We start from the raw sequence: 20,784 nt of genomic DNA on the forward strand, positions 1-20,784 counted from the left end.
GTGTGTGTATTCACCTTCATCTTCACCTTAGTCTTTGGATCACGCGTTGGACTCGTGATCGACAGCTATTTCCCTCCCAGAAGAGAGTTCAGCGCTCGTATGACCAATCTATGGGTAATGCTATGACCTTACACACACACACAACTCCCCGCCCACAACAGTCGGAGTAACGACCCGAAGCGCAGCGATACCGAAATAATTTCGGCCCTGGGCAGGATTCGAACCAGGTACTGCCGCACCTCCGTACTGGCAGTCCAGTACTCTATCAAACGCGCCACCGAATCGTGTGTATGTGTGTGTGTGTGTGTGTGTATGTGTGTGTGTGTGTGTGTGTGTGTGTGTGTGTGTGTGTGTGTGTGTGTGTGTGTGTGTGTGTGTGTGTGTGTGTGTGTGTGTGTGTGTGTGTGTTTATATATATATATATATGTATATATATATATATATATATATATATATATATATATATATATATATATATACATGTATATATATACATATATATATGTGTGTGTGTGTGTGTGTGTGTGTGTGTGTGTACACACACACATACACACACACACACATATATATATATATGTATATATATGCATATATATATATATATATATATATACATATATATATATACATATGCATATTACCTCCTTTTCCACTTCTTTTTCTTTGTTCGACTCCTCTTTGTTTGGTTATTACTCTGGAGAAAGAAGTTTTTCCTTTATCATACCTCTATATCTATCACAATCAGTAAATGCTCAAGAGCATTTCTGTTCTTCGATGAACTAAATGGATTTTGTTTTCAGTTTAAGGTACAGTTCTCTACTATTCCAAATTCTCATTTCCGTGTTATTTTTTCGTTTTACCAGGAATATTGACAACATTTTGTAATGATTTTCAAGGATAAATTTATGTAATGTTAGGGAAAGTTCTGAATGTCAGCGTCACGTGTCTCATTCATGCAATTCTCTCATTTATATTAAATAAAGTGATTCTTTGTTATTGCTGGTTGTTATTGATGATTCCCGTCTGGGGTATTTCCCGTCTGGGGTATTGGCTGCTTGTTATTGTGGCAAAGTAGCATGCAGTTGATACTTTAGGGTCTATATGGGGCGCCCCTACGGACCAGAGTCACACGAGGTTCTTAGAGTGAACTCTTTGAATGAGAAGGAAAAGGAGGAGTACGGAAAGAAGCTGAAGGAGGAGTGGGAGGGAGTAAAGGGTAGAGTAGAGCTGGGTGTGGAGGAGGAATGGGGATGGTTCAAGGAGGGAGTCATAAAGTGTGCAAGGATGGTGTGTGGAACAAGAAGGACAGGGGGAAATAGAAGAAAGGGTAGTGAATGGTGGGATGAGGAAACAAAAAAGGTTGTAGAAGAGAAGAAGCGAGCTTTCACAGATTGGTTACAAAATAGGACGAGGGAGTCATATGAGAGGTACAAAGAAAAGAAAAGAGAAGTAAAGCAAAAGGTAAAGGTTGCAAAGAGGAGAGCAGATGTGAAATGGGGTAAGACTTTGATAGAAAATTTTGAAAGTAATAGAAAGATGTTTTGGAAAGAAATTAAGAGAGGAAGAGGAGGCGAATCAAGTAGAGAAAAAAAGGTAAAAGGTGCAGATGGAGAGATGATAATGGAAGAGAAGGCAGTAAGGGGAAGATGGGCAGAATATTTTAGGGAGTTGCTAAATGTGAAGGAGGATAGGGAAGGAAAGATTGCTGCAGTGGGAAGTGCGAAGAAAATGAGAGTGATGAATGAGGAGAATGGAGGAGAAATAAGGAAGGATGAGGTGGAGGCAGTTGTTAAGATGATGAAAGCAGGTAAGGCACCTGGTCTGGATGGATCCCATGCGGAATGTCTGAAAAAGGGAGGTACAGTGATGGTGGACTGGTTGGTGAGGTTATTTAATGTTTGTTGGAGAGAGGGTAGAGTGCCGGAGGACTGGAGGAGTGCCTGTATAGTTCCTCTTTACAAGGAAAAAGGGGACAAGTGTGAATGTAGTAGTTTCAGAGGGATTAGCTTGTTGAGTGTAGTTGGGAAGGCTTATGGGAGGATCTTGATTGAGAGGATTAGGAGAGGAACAGAAGGAGTAATTGGTGAGGAACAGTGTGGATTTAGGACAGGTAGAGGTTGTGTAGATCAGATCTTTGTGGTAAGACAGATATGTGAGAAAGCTATAGGAAAGGGGAAGGAATGTGTTTTGGGCTTTTATGGATCTGGAAAAGGCTTATGATAGGGTAGACAGGAAGGCACTGTGGGAGGTTATGCAGATATACGGGATAGGAGGAAAGCTTCTGGGAGCTGTCAAGAGATTTTATGAGAGTAGTAGAGCTTGTGTCAGGATTGGAAATGGAGAGAGTGAGTGGTTCAAGGTAAAGGTGGGACTTCGTCAAGGATGCGTTATGTCGCCCTGGCTGTTCAACTTATACATGGATGGGGTGGTGCGAGAGGTAAATGCAAGGGTAGTGGGTCAGGGATTGGAGATCGTTAAAGAAAATGGAGAAAAGTGGGAGGTGAGTCAGCTGTTGTTTGCGGACGACACTGCGCTTGTGGCAGGATCGGAGGAGGGATTGAGGAAGTTAGTGGCAGAGTTTGGGAGAGTATGTGACAGAAGAAAGCTAAAGATAAATGTGGGTAAAAGTAAGGTGATGAGATGTACATGGGGTGAAAGTGGCAGTAGACTGGAAGTGAGCATTAAGGGAGAGCGACTGGAGGAAGTGGATAGTTTTAGATACTTGGGTGCAAATGTGGCAGGGAAAGGTGGAGTGAAAGTGGAGGTAGAATGTAGATTGAGAGAAGCGAGTAAATGCCTTGGTGGATTAAAGAGTGTAATGAGGAATAGACATTTGGGAATGGATGCTAAGAGGAGACTGTATGAAGGAGTGATTGTGCCAACAGCACTGTATGGGGCAGAAACATGGAACATAAGAGAAGAAGAGAGAAGGAGTTTGAATGTGTTTGAGATGAGGTGTCTGAGAAGTATGATGGGGGTTACTAGGCTAGATAGTGTGAGAAATGAGGAGGTGAGGAGGAGAACAGGGGTGGAAAAGGAGCTGGGAGATAGGGTTGATGAAAGAATATTAAGATGGTTTGGACACATGGAAAGAATGAGTGGAGAAAGACTAGTAAAAGAGGTGTGGAAGGCAGATGTGGAGGGAGTGAACATGAGGGGACGTCCTAGGATGAGGTGGATGGATGGGGTGAAGGGGGCTTTGGGGAAGAGGGGAATGTCTGTTGAAGAAGGACGGGAGAGGACAGAAGACAGGGGTGAATGGAGAATGGTTGTATATGGATGATGTTGTGATTGCATGAGGTGGAATGGGCGGGTGGATGGGGGGTGAGGTAGTATGTGTGAGCAAAGTTTGACGCAGCCCGAAGGGATTTCTCCCCGTCCTCTCATTTTATGCAATGGGGGGACGGAGAGGGGGGGTCGCCGATTTAATGAAGCGGCCTTGCTGTGAATGTGCTGTGTCTTGCGACACTGCTTCTGACCCAGGGCAGTGGACAAGGTGCAGGGATGATCCGTCATTCAGGAGGTGCTAAGATAAGAGGGAGGGTGGAGGGGTGTGGAGTGTATTCAGGGATGGAATGGGTGGGAATGATTTTATGCCTTTTTCTTTTTGGCTACCCCCTTTGTAAGGGGGAAAAAGCCTTGGTATATGTATGTATGTATGTATGTATGTATGTATGTATGTATGTATGTATGTATGTATGTATGTATGTATGTATGTATGTATGTATGTATGTATGTATGTTATTGATGATGTTCGTTGTTTTTGGAGTTGGGATCGGTTTATACTGGGTTACAAAAAAAAATAATTGTAAATTGTTTATGTTGTTTTTTCAATTGAATTAGGACCATTTTGCACCGCTGAATCCAAAAATGACATCCATTTTTCTCAATCAGGTCAGGTTTTTATGCTAATTTGATTTTGAAAAATCCGATCTTCTGACTAAATTGATTACATTTTTGTGACATTATCAGTTGATTTCCGTTAATATTTCTCATCCAAAAAAGGTCTAGGAGATAAAAATAATAATTTTCTAATAAAATGTATTTATCAAATATTACAAACTTCAATTTCTGTAAATTGATCAAGGTAAGTACATGTATATTGAACATTACGTCGTCCTTTTGCGAAATTCAGGGCATAAACTTCCGTTTCTTCGAACCCCTCGAATGCTCAGCAGCAGGGAAGTCTCCCTTCAGAATCCAACAGTAATCAGCCATCATGCCTACAGCTATGTCCCAGTATCCCTGATACCTGGTGTACATCTCTTCTATGTCCTGATGGAATCCCTCCCCCTGCTCATCACTCATTGATCCCAGATTCTCAGGAAACCGATCCATATGTGAGATAGTTAATGTATTTTGATGCTCATGTTGCATCCAAGGTTTCTGAAAGCAGTCAGCATACTGGTAACAAGTTCTGCATAGTTCCTGGCCTTGTTGTTGCCAAGGAAGTTCTTCACGACCAGAACAAAAGCCTCCCATGCTTCCAGTTCCACTTCGTTCATTGAGTTTTCAAACTCAGGATCTCTGATGAGCTGGCGGATTTGAGGACCATCAAAGATACCAGCTTTCAACTTCTCTATGGTTAATTCTGGAAAAGCATGGCACAAGTAAGTGAAGCAGCCACCATCCTTGTCTAGAGTTTTGGTGAACTGTTTAATCAAGCCGAGCTAGATGTGCAGCGGTGGGAAGAGTATCTTGTCTCTCTCTACCAAAGGACTGTTAATGACGTTCCTTTTTCTGCAAGGTACCAATTCCTCCCGCACAGGCCAGTCCTTCTTTGTGTAATGCTGAGCAGTGTCCCTACTATCCCACATTGCACAGAAAGCATGGGTACTTGGCGAAGCCGGACTGTTGTCCCAATAAAAAACAATTAGTCATATGATGGCACATGCAAAATCTTCAGAATTCGTTTACTGGAAGAAATATGAAAGAATCATATCACGTGAAAATACTCGTACATGTAAACAAAAACATCAAAAAACAAATGTATAGCTTAATTCAGAAAGTTGACCTGAATAAGCAAAACCAATGTGATTTTTGGATTCAGCACATCAAAATTATCCTTAATCATCTAAAAAATATAAACAATAAATTTGGTGTTGACCAGTGTTATCATGTGTTGTCGGTAAGCATTGTTGGTTAAAGTTGTTGTTGATGAGTATTGTTGTTGGTTATTGTTGTTTATGCCGCTGCTACTGATGCTATTGCTGCTATTGCTGTTGCAACTGCATTTGAGATCTTGGTACCAGTCAATTTTGATACTAGAATTAAGGAAGAAGCTGATCTCCCTCTTGGGCTGTAGAGATCCTCCACCCCAATTATATTTTGTTTGTGCTCTGCAGTTACGTGAATGTGTGTGAGGCAGCCTGACATAGCGGACACAAGTCAATCCAATATTCCTTAAACTATTTCGATATATATTATGTAGATTACATTTCAACGGATACAACAAACACAAAGTAGGTCTCCTGGTATATATGTAAAAAAAAAAAACAGACTGCATCATATTCTGCATTAAGAGTTCAATTTTATTTTTAGAGGTGAGAAGGATGAAATTCGAATTACTCTAGTAGACATATTTTTGTCTATCTTGCCAACTCAAAGTGAGACGAGGCAAAATAGTGTCAATGTGATTTGCACCCTAATTACTTGGGTGCAAACTATTTTCATTCATTTTGATAATAGTGCACATCTTCATCTAAATGATTATTTTTCAGTTTCGGTGTAAATTTCATAATATGTTTAATTGAGTATTGATTGAACTCCTGTTAAAAATGTTAGGCGACATTTGAAATTTATTATAGTTACCCATTAATACAATTTCCTTTATGTCTAAAGAGAAAATTGCAATGTAATAGGGAAGACTATTAAGTTAAATTTGTCGGAGGTTCAAATGCCTTCACACACGCTCACACAAGTGCACGCACGCAATCACACACACATGCACGCACGCAATCACACACACACGCACGCACGCGCACCCATAGCACTGCAGGCATAAATTGAAAGGAATATTATTAACATTAAACCTGCTATCGTTAAAAGATAAAAAAGAGCTGATTTGATTGTAGTGTTCGAGAAATTGAAGGGTATAATTATATATAATTGATATATCTCTTAGTTTCCAACAGGAGGCAGACTGTCACGAAGCCCCCATGGGAATCAATTCGAAACCATAGTATATCAGTTCCTAGTCAAGCATAGACGTTGTTGTATCCCAAGGCAAAATTCCAAGTGCAGCTTCAAAACTAGGTATAAAGAGACAATACCCCACAAGTTTAGGTCCCTTTCTGTATATTACAGTTAAGTAAACACGCACGCACACACATGAATACAAACACACAAACATACGCAGACACACACACACACAAGAGCAATCACACACGCACACTCAAACACTTACATACTTCGTGGCGCTGTGGTTAGAGTTCTCGCCTGCCATTACGGCGATTCAAGTCCGACTCCCGTCCAGAGCTGAAATAATTTCAGTATCGCTTCGCTGCGGGGTGTTCCTCCAACTCTCGTGGGTGGGGAGTTGGGTGGGCGTGTGCGTGTAAGGTGACAGTATTACCCATAGATCGGTCATACGATCTCTGAGCTCTCATCCGGTAGGTTAATAATTGTCGATCACGAGCCCAACACGTGATCCAAGACCATAGTGAAACACACACACACACACACGACACACGCATTGACACAATGGGTCGAGGAAAATACCAGATATAGAAATAACGATTAACCCTCAAGATTGGATTTGATATTCACATCAGAAGCTGAAATTGTGGATAAAATCGAATATAAGACACCAATTGGAAAAAGTGATAGCATACTACTAGAACTAGAATTAAATGAAGAAACAAATATAGAAATAAACGAAAAACACAGAAAAGGATGACTAATGTATAACAAAACAGATTTTGGGAAGCTTAGAAAATTCTTTCAAGAAGCAAATTGGGAAAAATTTAATATTGAAGAAACAAAGGTGGAAGAGAAAGGGACAATTTGGAAGGAAATATATAATGAAGGAGGGGGCAAGTATGTTCCTAGACAAAAACAGGAAAGGGTATACTTAAAACCTGGTACAATAAAATGTGCAGTGAGGCAAAAGACAGAAGAGATAAACTCTGGAAAATATGGAAAAAATAAGAAAAATCTGATAAATGGAAAATAAACACCAACCTAAGAGATGAATTTGTAAAAATACGCAGGAAAGAAAAAAGAAATTATGAAAAGGACATAACAGACAAATGTAAAGATCAGCCCAAATTATCTTATAGATATGTAAACGGCAAACTAAAAAATAAACAAGAAATACTTAAATTACGTCAAGATTACAGAGAATACACAGATATTATGAACAAACATTTCAAATTTGAGATTCACCAAAGAAAGAAAATCTACAAAACTGTGATCAAAGAAAGGAAGTAAGATTTCCTCCAATAAAGGAATTAAACATTACTCAGAATGAAATAAGGAATCAAATATTAAAGCTTGACGTTAACAAATCACATGGCCCTGACGGAGTTGCAAACAGGACACTAAAGGAATGAATAGATCAATTAATAGGAAAAATATACAAAATAGTTGACTGCTCACTCAGAGAAGGAAAATTACCAGGAGACTGGAAAAATACCAATATATAAGGGGGGAAATAAGGAAGACCCAACAAATTATAGACCGGTGTCCCTAACGAGTGCAATAGTTAAAATTTGTGAGAGAATCATCAAAGATAGATGTACAAAATATCTGGAGAACAATATACTAAACCCGAGGTAATTTGGATTCAGACAGGGAAGATCATGTACCGCTAATTTGATTTGTTTCTATCTAAGATTGATAGATATATTGCAAGAAAGGGATGGCTGGGCAGATTGTGCCTTCCTGTTCTTACAAAAGGCATTTGATAAGGTGCCACACAGAAAATTGCTATATAAACTGAAAACAATAGAGGGCATACATGAAAAACTATTGAATTAGATGGAGGACTTCCTACAAGGAATAAAAATGAGAGTAGTGCTCGGAGACATATATTCAAAATGGGAAGAAATGAGTAGTGGCGTCCCACAGAGGTCAGTACTAGCTCTAATAATGTTTGCTATATATGTGAATGAGATGGACGAAAATACTAAATGTTACATGAACTTCTTTGCGGATGACGCAAAGTTATTAAAGAGAATAAACTCATTACGGAGTGATCTGAACAAAGTCTCAGAGTGGACCAAGAGATGGGAAGTAGAAATCAACATCAAGAAATGCAGTGTAATCGAATTTGGGAAAAGCAAGAATAGGATATCAGGACAGTATAAAATTGATGGAAAAGAAGTAAAAAAAGTAAATTCTCAAAGTGACCTAGAAGTAATCATCACCAAAGACATGTCGCCAGATAAACATATAAATTAAATAATCGGAGAAACATACAATTTGCTGAGATCAATAAAGGTGGCCTTTAAATACCTAGATAAGGAAATGATTTTAAAAATATTACATACATACATATACCAAGGCTTTTTCCCCCTTACAAGAGAGGTAGCCAAAAAGGAAAAGGCATGAAATCATTCCCACCCATTCCATCCCTGAATACACTCCACACCCCTCCACCCTCCCTCCCATCTGAGCACCTCCTGGATGACTGGTCATCCCTGCACCTTGTCCATTGCCCTGGGTCAGAAGCAGTGCCGCAAGACACAGCACATCCACAACCATTCTCCATTCACCCCTGTCTTCTGTCCTCTCCCGTCCTTCCTCAACAGACATTCCCCTCTTCCCCAAAGCCCCCTTTACCCTATCCATCCACCTCATCCTATGACGTCCCCTCATGTTCACTCCCTCCACATCTGCCTTCCATACCTCTTTTACTAGTCTTTCTTCACTCATTCTTTCCATGTGTCCAAACCATCCTAATACTCTTTCATCAACCCTATCTCCCAACTCCCTTTCCACCCCCGTTCTTCTCCTCACCTCCTCATTTCTCACTCTATCTAGCCCAGTAACCTCTATCATACTTCTCAGACACCTCATCTCAAACACATTCAAACTCCTTCTCTCTTCCTCTCTTATGTTCCATGTTTCTGCCCCATACAGTACTGTTGGCACAATCACTCCTTCATACAGTCTCCTCTTAGCATCCATTCCCAAATGTCTATTCCTCATTACACACTTCAATCTACCAAGGCATTTACTCGCTTCTCTCAATCTACATTCCACTCCACCTTCACTCCACCTTTTCCTGCCATATTTGCACCCAAGTATCTAAAACTATCCACTTCCTCCAGTCGCTCTCCCTTAATGCTCACTTCCAGTCTACTGCCACTTTCACCCCATGTACATCTCATCACCTTACTTTTACCCACATTTATCTTTAGCTTCCTTCTGTCACATACTCTCCCAAACTCTGTCACCAACTTCCTCAGTCCCTCCTCCGATCCTGCTACAAGCGTAGTGTCGTCTGCAAACAACAGCTGACTCACCTCCCACTTTTCTCCATTTTCTTTAACCATCTCCAATCCCTGACCCACCACCCTTGAATTTACCTCTCGCACCACCCCATCCATGTATAAGTTGAACAGCCAGGGCGACATAACGCATCCTTGACGAAGTCCCACCTTTACCTCAAACCACTCACTCTCTCCATTTCTAATCCTGACACAAGCTCTACTACTCTCATAAAAACCCTTGACAGCTCCTAGTAGTTTTCCTCCTATCCCATATATCTGCATAACCTCCCACAGTGCCTTTCTGTCTCCCATATCGTAAGCCTTTTCCAGATCCATAAAAGCCCGAAAAACATCCTTCCCCTTTCCTATAGCTTTCTCACATATTTGTCTTACCACAAAGATCTGATCTACACAACCTCTACCTGTCCTAAATCCACACTGTTCCTCACCAATTACTCCCTCTGTTCCTCTCCTAATCCTCTCAATCAAGATCCTCCCATAAGCCTTCCCAACTACACTCAACAAGCTAATCCCTCTGAAACTACTACATTCACACTTGTCCCCTTTTCCTTTGTAAAGTGGAACTATACAGGCACTCCTCTAGTCGTCCGGCATTCTACCCTCTCTCCAACAAACATTAAATAACCTCACCAGCCAGTCCACCATCACTGTACCTCCTTTTTCTAGACATTTTGCATGGCATCCATCCAGACCAGGTGCCTTACCTGCTTTCATCATCTTAACAACTGCCTTCAACTGGAATATGCAGCGCTGATATGGTCACCCAGTACAAAAAAGAATATAAGAAAATTAGAAAGCATACAAAGAGTAACGACAAAGATGGTCCCAACACCTGACATATGACATATGAACCTGACATATGAACAAAGACTGGCCGAACTGGAATTGCCAATCCTGGAACAAAGAAGAGAACGAGGGGACCTGCTAACCATCTACAGAATTATGAAAGAAAAAGAACGCATTGATAAAGAGGACTTATCAAAGTGGGACAGAGGAAAAACAAGAGGACATGCAATGAAACTCAAAAAGGACAACTACAGAAGAGACCTGAAAAAGAACAGCTTCCCACACAGAGTGATATATATATGGAACAAACTGGACGAAAAAATAGTATGTGCAAACACAACACAAGAATTTAAGAACAAACTTGATCTTGCGAGATACAAAAACGGGTCACCACGAGCATAGCTCTCCTTCCCGTAAAATACAACTAGGTAAATACACACACGCGCAAACACACGTACGCACACACACATACATACATGTTCGCAGGTACATGCACACACACGCACGCACACGCACACACAAACACAAACACACACACACACACACACACACACACACACGTGCACATAAACACACATACACACACGCGCGCAAACACACGTATGTACACACACATACATACATTTCCGCACGTACACACGCACACACACACACATATGTGCACGCACACATACATGTACACACACGATGAATGAATGAATACATAAATAAAGAAATAAGCAGTTAATTAGATGAATGAGTGAATAATAAAAATGTCATTTACCGTAGTAGAATGGAGTTTCTCTCTTGTCGATGTTATCGTCCAAGTAGGTGTAGCCGATGGAGTAAGTGATGCTGATGCAGATGCCGAGCATGAACTGCGAGACGAAGAGAAGCACGGCGGGGACCACCTCGAAGTCGGCCCTGGCCACGTCCTCCACTTCGCAGGTCTGGTGGAAAGGTTCGTGGCACAAGCCCTCCGAGCCTGAGCTCGGGGAGAAACATGGTACAATCATTTTGTATATCAACGGCCTAATTTGTCAAAATTGGTGAGGTGGGTCACCAGCTCTGTAAGTCTGTTAATGGACAGGGAAGTCCTGACACCTCACATTCGTTCAAGATGTGAATCTGCATTTGACCGCATGATGGACAAAGGTTTGAGTCAGAGATTTACCATATTTCATGCTTGCTGAAACACGGCCAGTATAAGATCACCTTAACCAAGAAAAAGTGGGTAGGTTACACTGCCTCGCTAGTTCGAGCTATGAACATAGGACTCAAGTTGGGGGGTAGGAAGGGCGGACCCAGTTCCGAAGGATGATTTGGTGTGATCGAGTCCCTTGTGGACAGTGGTCAAGGTTAGAAAATTATATTTCCTTTCAAGTTCTTGTATCTCTAAGGTTTAGTGATAGGATTTAATTCATAAAAGTGGCCAACCCGCTTGTGGCAATTGGACGAACACGACTAGTTTTTTAATTTTTATTTGTTTATTTATTTTTTTCTTATGTATTCTTTTATTTTATTGTTATTACTTCTACTTAACCTATTGAACGTACTTAGTGGCGTACTGTTCGGGTTTTAGCCAGTTTCTAGGTTCGGTGCCGGAAAATGTACATGTTACTTTTTATGAAGATCCCTTAAACTGCTTTCTCTACGTCTAGTATGATCATTATCAAATTCGGTCGGCTATTAGTATACAAATGACCTGTACCTGCCGACGCCAAGGTGGATGAGACGTTCGTGAGCGTGGGATCCTGCGCCGTGTTCGCCAAGAACTCCGCTTCTTCACCGGGGCCGTAGAGGAAATGTGAAGATCCTGCCAGGAAGCAACTGATGGCAGCGCTGAAACCCCCGATGGCCATCCATCGAGGTCGATGGCCGTAGTTGCCGAAGTAGGCCACCAGGATGGAGAAGAGCGCCTGGGATATGTCATTACCGGCCAAGATAGATCCTGTTTATGGTAGTGACATAAAGAACATGCTTATGACATGACCTCTCTGACCAAAGAGGGCCCCGTAGATAGTGGTGAGACAATAAGACAATGCTTGTATTGTGTTGCTACTTGAGAAAATAGTCCTTGTAGACAGTGGTAAGACATAGACAAAGCCTGCGATACGCTATTACCAGAGGATATTTTCTGTAAATGGAAAATAAATCGCTAATGCTATGAGCAATTTCATTTGATAGCTCATTAAGAGGTAGTACGACATGAGTGATTCTGCTGTCTATCGCTATTTGATTTCATTCAACTGTGTGGGTGTCATACCAAAGTTTACAGGCAATTATGTATACAATCCCATTTTGATAACAGGTGGCACTGTTATCGCTAATGTTCATAAAGATAAAATGCCGGTGTACTGCAGTTCTATGAACTACTATCTACTAGCATAATACCCACGCTTTTCCTTTTGGTATTAGATGCTGTAATCACAACCTAATTGCAGTGGTCGCTACTAACATACTATCCACACTATCTTTGGGACCCGGAGAAGTAAACACAGATATTCTCGGCCGATACGTACCTGTGATTTTGCTCGTGAACTTGAATCTCTTTTCGATGGAGGACAAAACGGAGACAGAGTAGGTGAAGAACATTCCCTGTGTCAGACCACCGAGGCAGTTGACTAGGACGTAGACTTCCTTCCGGGCGAGGTACTGAATGAATAAATGGATGAGAAATGTTGATTTACACGTGTATGACTACAAACACACACACACACACACACACACACACACACACATACATGACTCAGTGACGCAGTTGGTGGAGCTCCCGGCTGCCACTATGAAGTTCAGGGTTCGAATCCCGCCCAGGGTTGAAAAAAAAATCAGTATCGCTGCGATGCGAGTCGTTATCCAGCTGTCGTAGGCGGGGAGTTGGGTGTGTGTGTGCGTGTAAGGTCACAGCATTACCTATAGGTCGGTCATACATGAGCTCTGAGCACTCTTCCGGGAAAGAAATAGCTGTCAGTCACGAGTCCAACATGTGATCCAAGACCATGGTGAATCACACACATACACCCAGTCACACACGTACACACACACACACACACACACACACACACACACACATAAATATATATATATATATATATATATATATATATATATATATATATATATATTGGAAGGAGGCCATTCTGAATACAGGCTTTGTTGAAGTCTACAGCAGTAGTAGCATTGTTCAACTTGTAAGAAGTACTCTCGATATTTCTAATGAGAGAGCGGAGGTTGGAGGTCAGGGTATTGATAGAATCTCCAAGGTACATGTTGTTTACTCTAGACGTCTTTCGACCCAATCAGAGGTCATCTTCAGGAGTTACAATATACACAATGATAAACAGGAATGACATATGAGGTGTGGCGGGGGAGATTTTGTACCCGCGAAGAAACACTGGGACAGGAAGTCATATGAGGTGTGGCGGGGGAGATGTCATACCCGCGAAGAAACCCTGGGACAGGAAGTCGACGTAGCTACCCACGGAGCGCCGACGGGTTCCCTGTAGGTTGCTGGTAGGGTTTCCTCATTGATGGGAGTGATACTTCAGGCTGTAGCTGGATATTGATGGAGGGTTGATCCAGACGAATAAAAATTGATTCAGCCATCCTTAATCTCCTTCTGTCTTGTTCTCGATACAGTATTGTTGTTTGTGTTTCAAGTTGTTGCCTGGTGAGGGAGTGTCCATGTGTATTACTGGTGTGACGGAGTATGGCCCCATCCTGCAAATGTGCCGTCATCCTTTTTGACAAGGTGGTAGTGGTTGAACCTATATACCGTGAATTGAGGCGACTGCAGTCACCAAAGTTGCAATGAAATTGGTATACAAGATTCACCTCTTGTAAAGGCCTTGTCTGTGGGAGGCAACTATTTTTCATGATGAGGCTTGATGTTCTTTTTGTTTTGTAAAAAATGATGAGCTTCAGGATGGCGTGGGGGTCTGTAGGGATGACATGTGTGCTGATGATCTTTCTTAAAGCCTTTTCGTCTTCTTTATATGCGGAAGACATGAAGTTCTTGTAGAAGAGGGAAATATGACCAGGTTTTTCTGTTGTAGAGGGGGCTTGTGTCATGAAACTGTCTAGATGTCGCTTTATTGTCTCATCAACTAATTGTTTTGAGTAGCCGTTATTGGCAAGTAGTTGTGAGACTCTCTATAATTCAGCATGGGTGGTAGTCCAAGTTGAAGAATGTGTAAGTGCTCTCTTAACAAAGGAATTTACCATACTCCTGCGGTATTTCTCTGGGCACTCACTAGCACCGTTGAGACAAAAACCCAGGTTTGTAGCCTTTACATATACTTCGGTGGAGAAAGAGTGAGGGCCTCGGTGAACTAAAACGTCCGAAAAGGGGAGTTTATAGTTGGCTTCAAGTTCATGGGTGAAGTCAAGGGAGGAATGACGTTTAAAGGTGCTCACAATTTGTAAAATACTGTTCTCATTTTCTGCACTGATGAAAACATCGTCTATGTACCTCACATATACAGATGGTAGAAGTTCGGGGTATGACATCTCCCCCGCCACACCTCATATGACTTCCTGTCCCAGTTTTTCTTCGCGGGTACAAAATCTCCCCCGCCATACCTCATATGTCATTCCTGTTTATCATTGTGTATATTGTAACCCCCCAAGATGACCTCTGATTGGGTCAAAAGACGTCTAGAGTAAACAACATGTACCTTGGAGATTCTATCAATACCCTGACCTCCAACCTCCGCTCTCTCATTAGAAATATCGAGAGTACTTCTTACAAGTTGAACAATGCTACTACTGCTGTAGACTTCAACAAAGCCTGTATTCAGACTGGCCTCCTTCCAAAATATACCTACTGTCACCAGGCCAACATCAAAAGGACCACGCCGGAAGAGCAATTGGCAAAATGAAAAGTTGAGGATAGAGTAGTGACTTTTTAGTCCACTGAGGATAACCCTATAGGTCGAAACGTCTGGTTCTGAATAAGCTCACTACTCTAGCCTTAAATTTTAGTTTTGCCACCTCACCTCCATATTTGTCAATCTTTACTTATATATATATATATAGTATATATATATATATATATGTACATATATGAATGAATATATATATATGTATATATAAATATATATATATATATATATATATATATATGTATATGTATATGTATATATATATATATATATGTATATATATATATATATATATATATATATATATATACATGGAGATGAGGTGGCAAAATGAAAAGTTAAGGCTAGAGAAATATATTCGTGAAGCGTGGCAGGAGATTCCCTTTCAAGCATATTCTGTTGAAAACGACAGCAAATTCATTGGAAATTAATTTCTTTCGTAAGCTTTCTAGCTTTCGGAAAGTAGATTTCTGTGGAAAAGAGGGGAAGAAGCAAAATTCCGATTAACATTAGGAACTTATATTATCACAAATATATACGTTATACACAAAATAAAGGAAGATAAACAAAACATAGAAAAAAACAAGACGTTTCGCAGATCGTTCTGCATCTTCATTTGGAATGAAGAGAAGTAAGCCACTGATCAGTATAAGTATGAATAATGACAAATCTTGGAGAGATCACTTATGACTCTTCTCTTCTCCACTGGGGCTATTTAGGTGATTCCTCAGCCTAGCCGATCGTCAAAGGCATGAGATTTTGTCCTTGTTAGGGTGCTTGTTTTGACCTCTGTGGGTTGCCTGTGTGTGGGTGTTCTCCGATTGATTACTTTGATAATTGTTTCCTTTCCATTTTCTTCCACTTCTGTGTGTGTGTGTGTGTGTGTGTGTGTGTGTGTGTGTGTGTGTGTGTGTGTGTGTGTGTGTGTGTGTGTGTGTGTGTGTGTGTGTGTGTGTGTGTGTGTCCGTATTATTTCATATTCGGATGCGTTTTGGGGGATAGAGATAGGCGAGAAAGTGGCTAATAATAGCAAACTCATCAGTCGGCAATGTCAAACCGCCGTTTTGGCTCGGCTAGGGGATGCCAAACAAGGTGTAATAAAAAAAAAAAAAAAAAGATGCAAAGACAATTTACTGGTTTTGGCGAGTTCTTCTTTCATGAATCAGAAAAAGACTGTTTTTTTTTTTTGTTTTTTTCAAAGACTGGTAACCAAAAGTGAAAAAAAATATTTATAAGACGTAGGGTATAAATAAATCAAATTCGTATACTTTCTTTCTATACACCATATCTTTTAACAGCCATAAACATATATCTTATGCTAAATGTCACTTTCCCTAATTAATACACCCTATGCTATATATCACTTTCCCTAAATAGTAGACCCTATGCTAAATATCACTTTCCCCTAACTAATACATCCTAAGCTAAATATCAATTTACCTAACTAATACATCCTATGTTAAATATCACATTGCTAATTCATACATCCTAAGCCAAATATCACACTTGAGAGATCCAGAATGTTGATAATCAAGGCTGAATAGTATGCCCTAATACTTACTACCTAATGACGGAAGTCAGGCAGATGTGGGGCAAAGGGCAGCAATGCGAGGCCATAGAGATAAGAGGGGGTGGGGTTGTACCCCGTGAGACTGATAATTTTCAGAACTGGAGCAAGAGAAAGCGAGTGTCACGCTCGGACCATTATAAAGATCACAAAAAGGAGGCGGAGCTTCGCAAGTTGGTACTTGAAGGATAGGAACAGGAGCATGAATACCGAAGCCGGCTCTACAGGTTTGAACCTGTAAACCAAACGGCTGAAGCACTACAGGAATTACACACACACACACACACACACACACACACACACACACACACACGGCCCGGTGGCGGATTGGTAAGGCACTGGCCTCACAAGCCGGAGAACCGGGGTTCGATTCCCCGGCCGGGCGGAGACAAGTTGGGTTTGTCTCCTTTCACGTGTAGCCCCTGTTCACCTAGCAGCGAGTAGGTACGGGACGTTAGTCAAGGAGTTGTGACCTTGCATTCCCGGTGTGTGAAGTGTGAGTGGTCTCAGACCTACCCAGAGATCTGCCAATAATGAGCTCTGAGCTCACTGCCGTAGGGTGGTGTCTGGCTGTCTCGAAAAGAGGCTGCAGTAGATCCGAGGTGAATACATATATATATATATATATATATATATATATATATATATATATATATATATATATATATATATTATATACATACATATACCAAGGCTTTTTCCCCCTTACAAGGGAGGTAGCCAAAAAGAAAAAGGCATAAAACCGTTCCCACCCATTCCATCCCCTACATATTCCACTCTCCTCCACCCTCCACCCTCCACCCTCCCTCTTATCTTAGCACCTCCTGGATGACGGGTCATCCCTGCACCTTGTCCACTGCCCTGGGTCAGAGGCAGTGTCGAAAGACATAGCACATCCACAGCAAGGCCGCTTCTTTAAATCGGCGACTCCCCCCTCACCGTCCCCTCATGCATAAAAGAAGAAGACGGGGAGAAATCCCTTCGGACTTCGTCAAATTTTTCTCACACATACTACCTCACCCCCCATCCCCCCACCCATTCCACCTCATGCATCACAGCGTCATCCATATACAACCATTCTCCATTACCCCTGTCTTCTGTCGTCTCCCGTCCTTCCTCAATAGACATTCCCCTCTTCCCCATAGCCCCTTTCACCCCATCCATCCATCTCATCCTAGGACGCCCCCTCATGTTCACTCCCTCCACATCTGCCTCTTTTACTAGTCTTTCCTCACTCATTCTTTCCATGTGTCCAAACCATCCTAATATTCTTTCATCAACCCTATCTCCCAACTCCCTTACCACCCCTGTTCTCCTCCTTACCTCCTAATTTCTCAGTCTATCCAGCCTAGTAACCCCCATCATACTTCTCAAACACATTCAAACTCCTTCTCTCTTCCTCTCTTATGTTCCATGTTTCTGCCCCATACAGTGCTGTTGGCACAATCACTCCTTCATACATTCTTCTCTTAGCCTCTATTCCCAAATGTCTATTCCTCATTACACTTTTTAATCCGCTTCTCTCAATCTACATTCTACCTCCACCTCCAATCCACCCTTTCCTGCCACATTCGCACCCAAGTATCTAAAACTATCCACTTCCTGCAGTCGCTCCCCCTTAATACTCACTTCCAGTCTGCTGTCACTTTCACCCCTTGTACATCTCATCACCTTACTTTTATCCACATTTATCTTTAATTTTCTTCTTTCACACACTCTCCCAAACTCTGTCACCAACATCCTCAATCCCTTCTCTGATCCTGCTACAAGCGCAGTGTCGTCAGCAAACAACAGCTGACTCACCTCCCACTTTTCTCCATTTTCTTTAACCATCTCCAATCCCTGACCCACCACCCTTGAATTTACCTCTCGCACCACCCCATCCATGTATAAGTTGAACAGCCAGGATGACATAACACATCCCTGACGAAGTCCCATTTTTACCTCGAACCACGCACTCTCTCCAATTCTAATTCTGACACATGCTCTACTACTCTCGTAAAAACTCTTGACAGTCCCTAGAAGCTTTCCTCCTATCCCGTATATCCGCAAACCTCCCACAATGCCTTCCTGTCTACCCTGTCGTAAGCCTTTTCCAGATCCATAAAAGCCCAAAAAATATTCTTACCTTTTCCTATAGCTTTCTCACATATTTGTCTTACCACAAAGATCTGATCTACACAACCTCTACCTGTCCTAAATCCATACTGTTCCTCACCAATTACTCCCTCTGTTCCTTTCCTAATCCTCTCAATCAAGATCCTCCCATAAGTCTTCCCAACTACACTTAACAAGCTAATCACTCTGAAACTACTACACTCACACTTGTCCCCTTTTTCCTTTGTAAAGTGGAACTATACAGGCACTCTTCCAGTCCTCCGGCACTCTACCCTCTCTCCAGCAAACATTAAATAACCTCACCAGCCAGTCCACCATCACTGTACCTCCTTTTTTAGACATTCTGCATGGCATCCATCCAGACCAGGTGCCTTACCTGCTTTCGTCATCTTAACAACTACCTTCACTTCATCCTTCCTTATTTCTCCTCCATTTTCCTCATTCATCACGGTCATTTTCCCAGCACCCCTCACTGTATCTATCTTTCATACATATGCATATACATACATATGTATATATATATCCATATGCATATATAACACTGCTATGAACTATGACAATGTATTTGGTATGCATATGAAGAAAGCAATACATTAGGCATGTGTATTAAGAAATAGATCAAAGTTTGCATAGGTGGTGATAAAAAGCTAATTGATTAATAGCCAAGAGAGATACGATTGAAGAGTGTTTAGTAGGGGAAGGTAAGGACCCTTAAGTTTGCTTAAGTGCCGGAGGCAATGATATAGGTAGGTTAAGGAGTGAGAAATTGTTTGCGTGGTTCTGGGATGCGCTAGACAAGATTAGAAATAAGGGAGGTGTTCCTATTGTATGCGGAATCCCTCCGAGGTGTAAAGTTGGAGGCATGTGGCATTCTAGGGCTATTGCAATGAATTCCAGGCTGGCAAAACATTGTAAGGCCAATGGATGGGCATTTGTCGACAACTGGGGCCGCTTTTACGGTAAGAATCAACTATATACAAGGGACGGGGTGCACTTGTCGCCCAGAGGATTTCGGCTCCTTGTTGAATCCCTTGAGCGAGAAGTAGGAATCCTACAGGGTTTTTTCGGGTAGATTATGTGGGTGTAGGTGTAGGAAGTATCGGAATATTTTAGGTAATAGAAATAACTTAGATAGGGACTGTGAAAAGAATCACCAAAGCAGGTGGAGAGAAGATAAACTTAAAGTTTACTATACAAATAGCAGAAGCATGATTAACAAAATTTGTTTGCTGCGAGGTAAAGCATGCGTGAAGAATTTCGATATTATGGCTATTACTGAATCCTGGATCAACATGGCTGATAAACATTTCCTTCCGGAAATCGAAATAGAAGGATATAAGTTTTTTCATAAGGATAGGGTGAATCAGCAATTCGATTAAGGAAAAGGACTGTACGGACTCTATTTGGGTAGAGATTATAGGCAAGAATAAGAAAATTATTATTGGCGTCTTGTACAGACCTCCTAACCTCAGCATTGAGCAGACTGACCCCTTGATTCATGAAATTCACAGAGCGTCCCAGTACAAAAACTCTTGTGATCTTGCGAGATTTTGATTATAGAAATATTGACTGGGAAACTTTAATAGGAGATCAGGAAACGAAGAAATTCCTAGATGTGATGCAGGATAATTTCCTAAAAACAAGTGATTACCGATCCTACGAAGGGAGAAAATACTTTGGACTTACCTTTAACTAATAATGAGCACCTAATAAGCAACGTAAAAGTGGCAGATAGTCTAGGCTCTAGCGATCATCAGGAAATAAGATTTAATATTATTTGGGAAGAATTAAAAGGCACGAATAACGTCCAAGTATCAGACTTCAGGAGAGCAAACTTTGACAATATAAAAACCTATTTGAAATTGAATATGAAATGTTATACGGACATTTCGGACATTGACAACGTGGGGGTGGGGTCAGGTCTCAATACTTGACCAGGGATCAGGTCATTACCAGGGGCCGGGTCACGGAGGGTAATATGCATACCTTGGGT

General features: G+C 41.4%; 1 protein-coding gene across 3 annotated transcripts in view; it reads right to left on the minus strand.

Moving 5' to 3' along the window:
- Positions 1-20,784, minus strand: part of LOC143040767 (solute carrier organic anion transporter family member 74D-like) — a 291,921-nt gene that overhangs the window by 179,626 nt on the left and 91,511 nt on the right. For all 3 annotated transcript variants that reach the window (XM_076212181.1, XM_076212182.1, XM_076212180.1), the window contains 3 exons: positions 12,746-12,878; positions 11,935-12,174; positions 11,008-11,208 (listed from right to left, as the gene is read on the minus strand). In XM_076212181.1, coding sequence (XP_076068296.1) covers positions 11,008-11,208; positions 11,935-12,174; positions 12,746-12,878 — 574 coding nt within the window. The remainder of the gene's footprint in view (positions 1-11,007; positions 11,209-11,934; positions 12,175-12,745; positions 12,879-20,784) is intronic.

This window comes from Oratosquilla oratoria, chromosome 29, assembly GCF_046742065.1.
Source record: "Oratosquilla oratoria isolate Oo_2021 chromosome 29, ASM4674206v1, whole genome shotgun sequence".
In the NCBI taxonomy this organism is placed as follows: Eukaryota; Metazoa; Arthropoda; class Malacostraca; order Stomatopoda; family Squillidae; genus Oratosquilla; species Oratosquilla oratoria.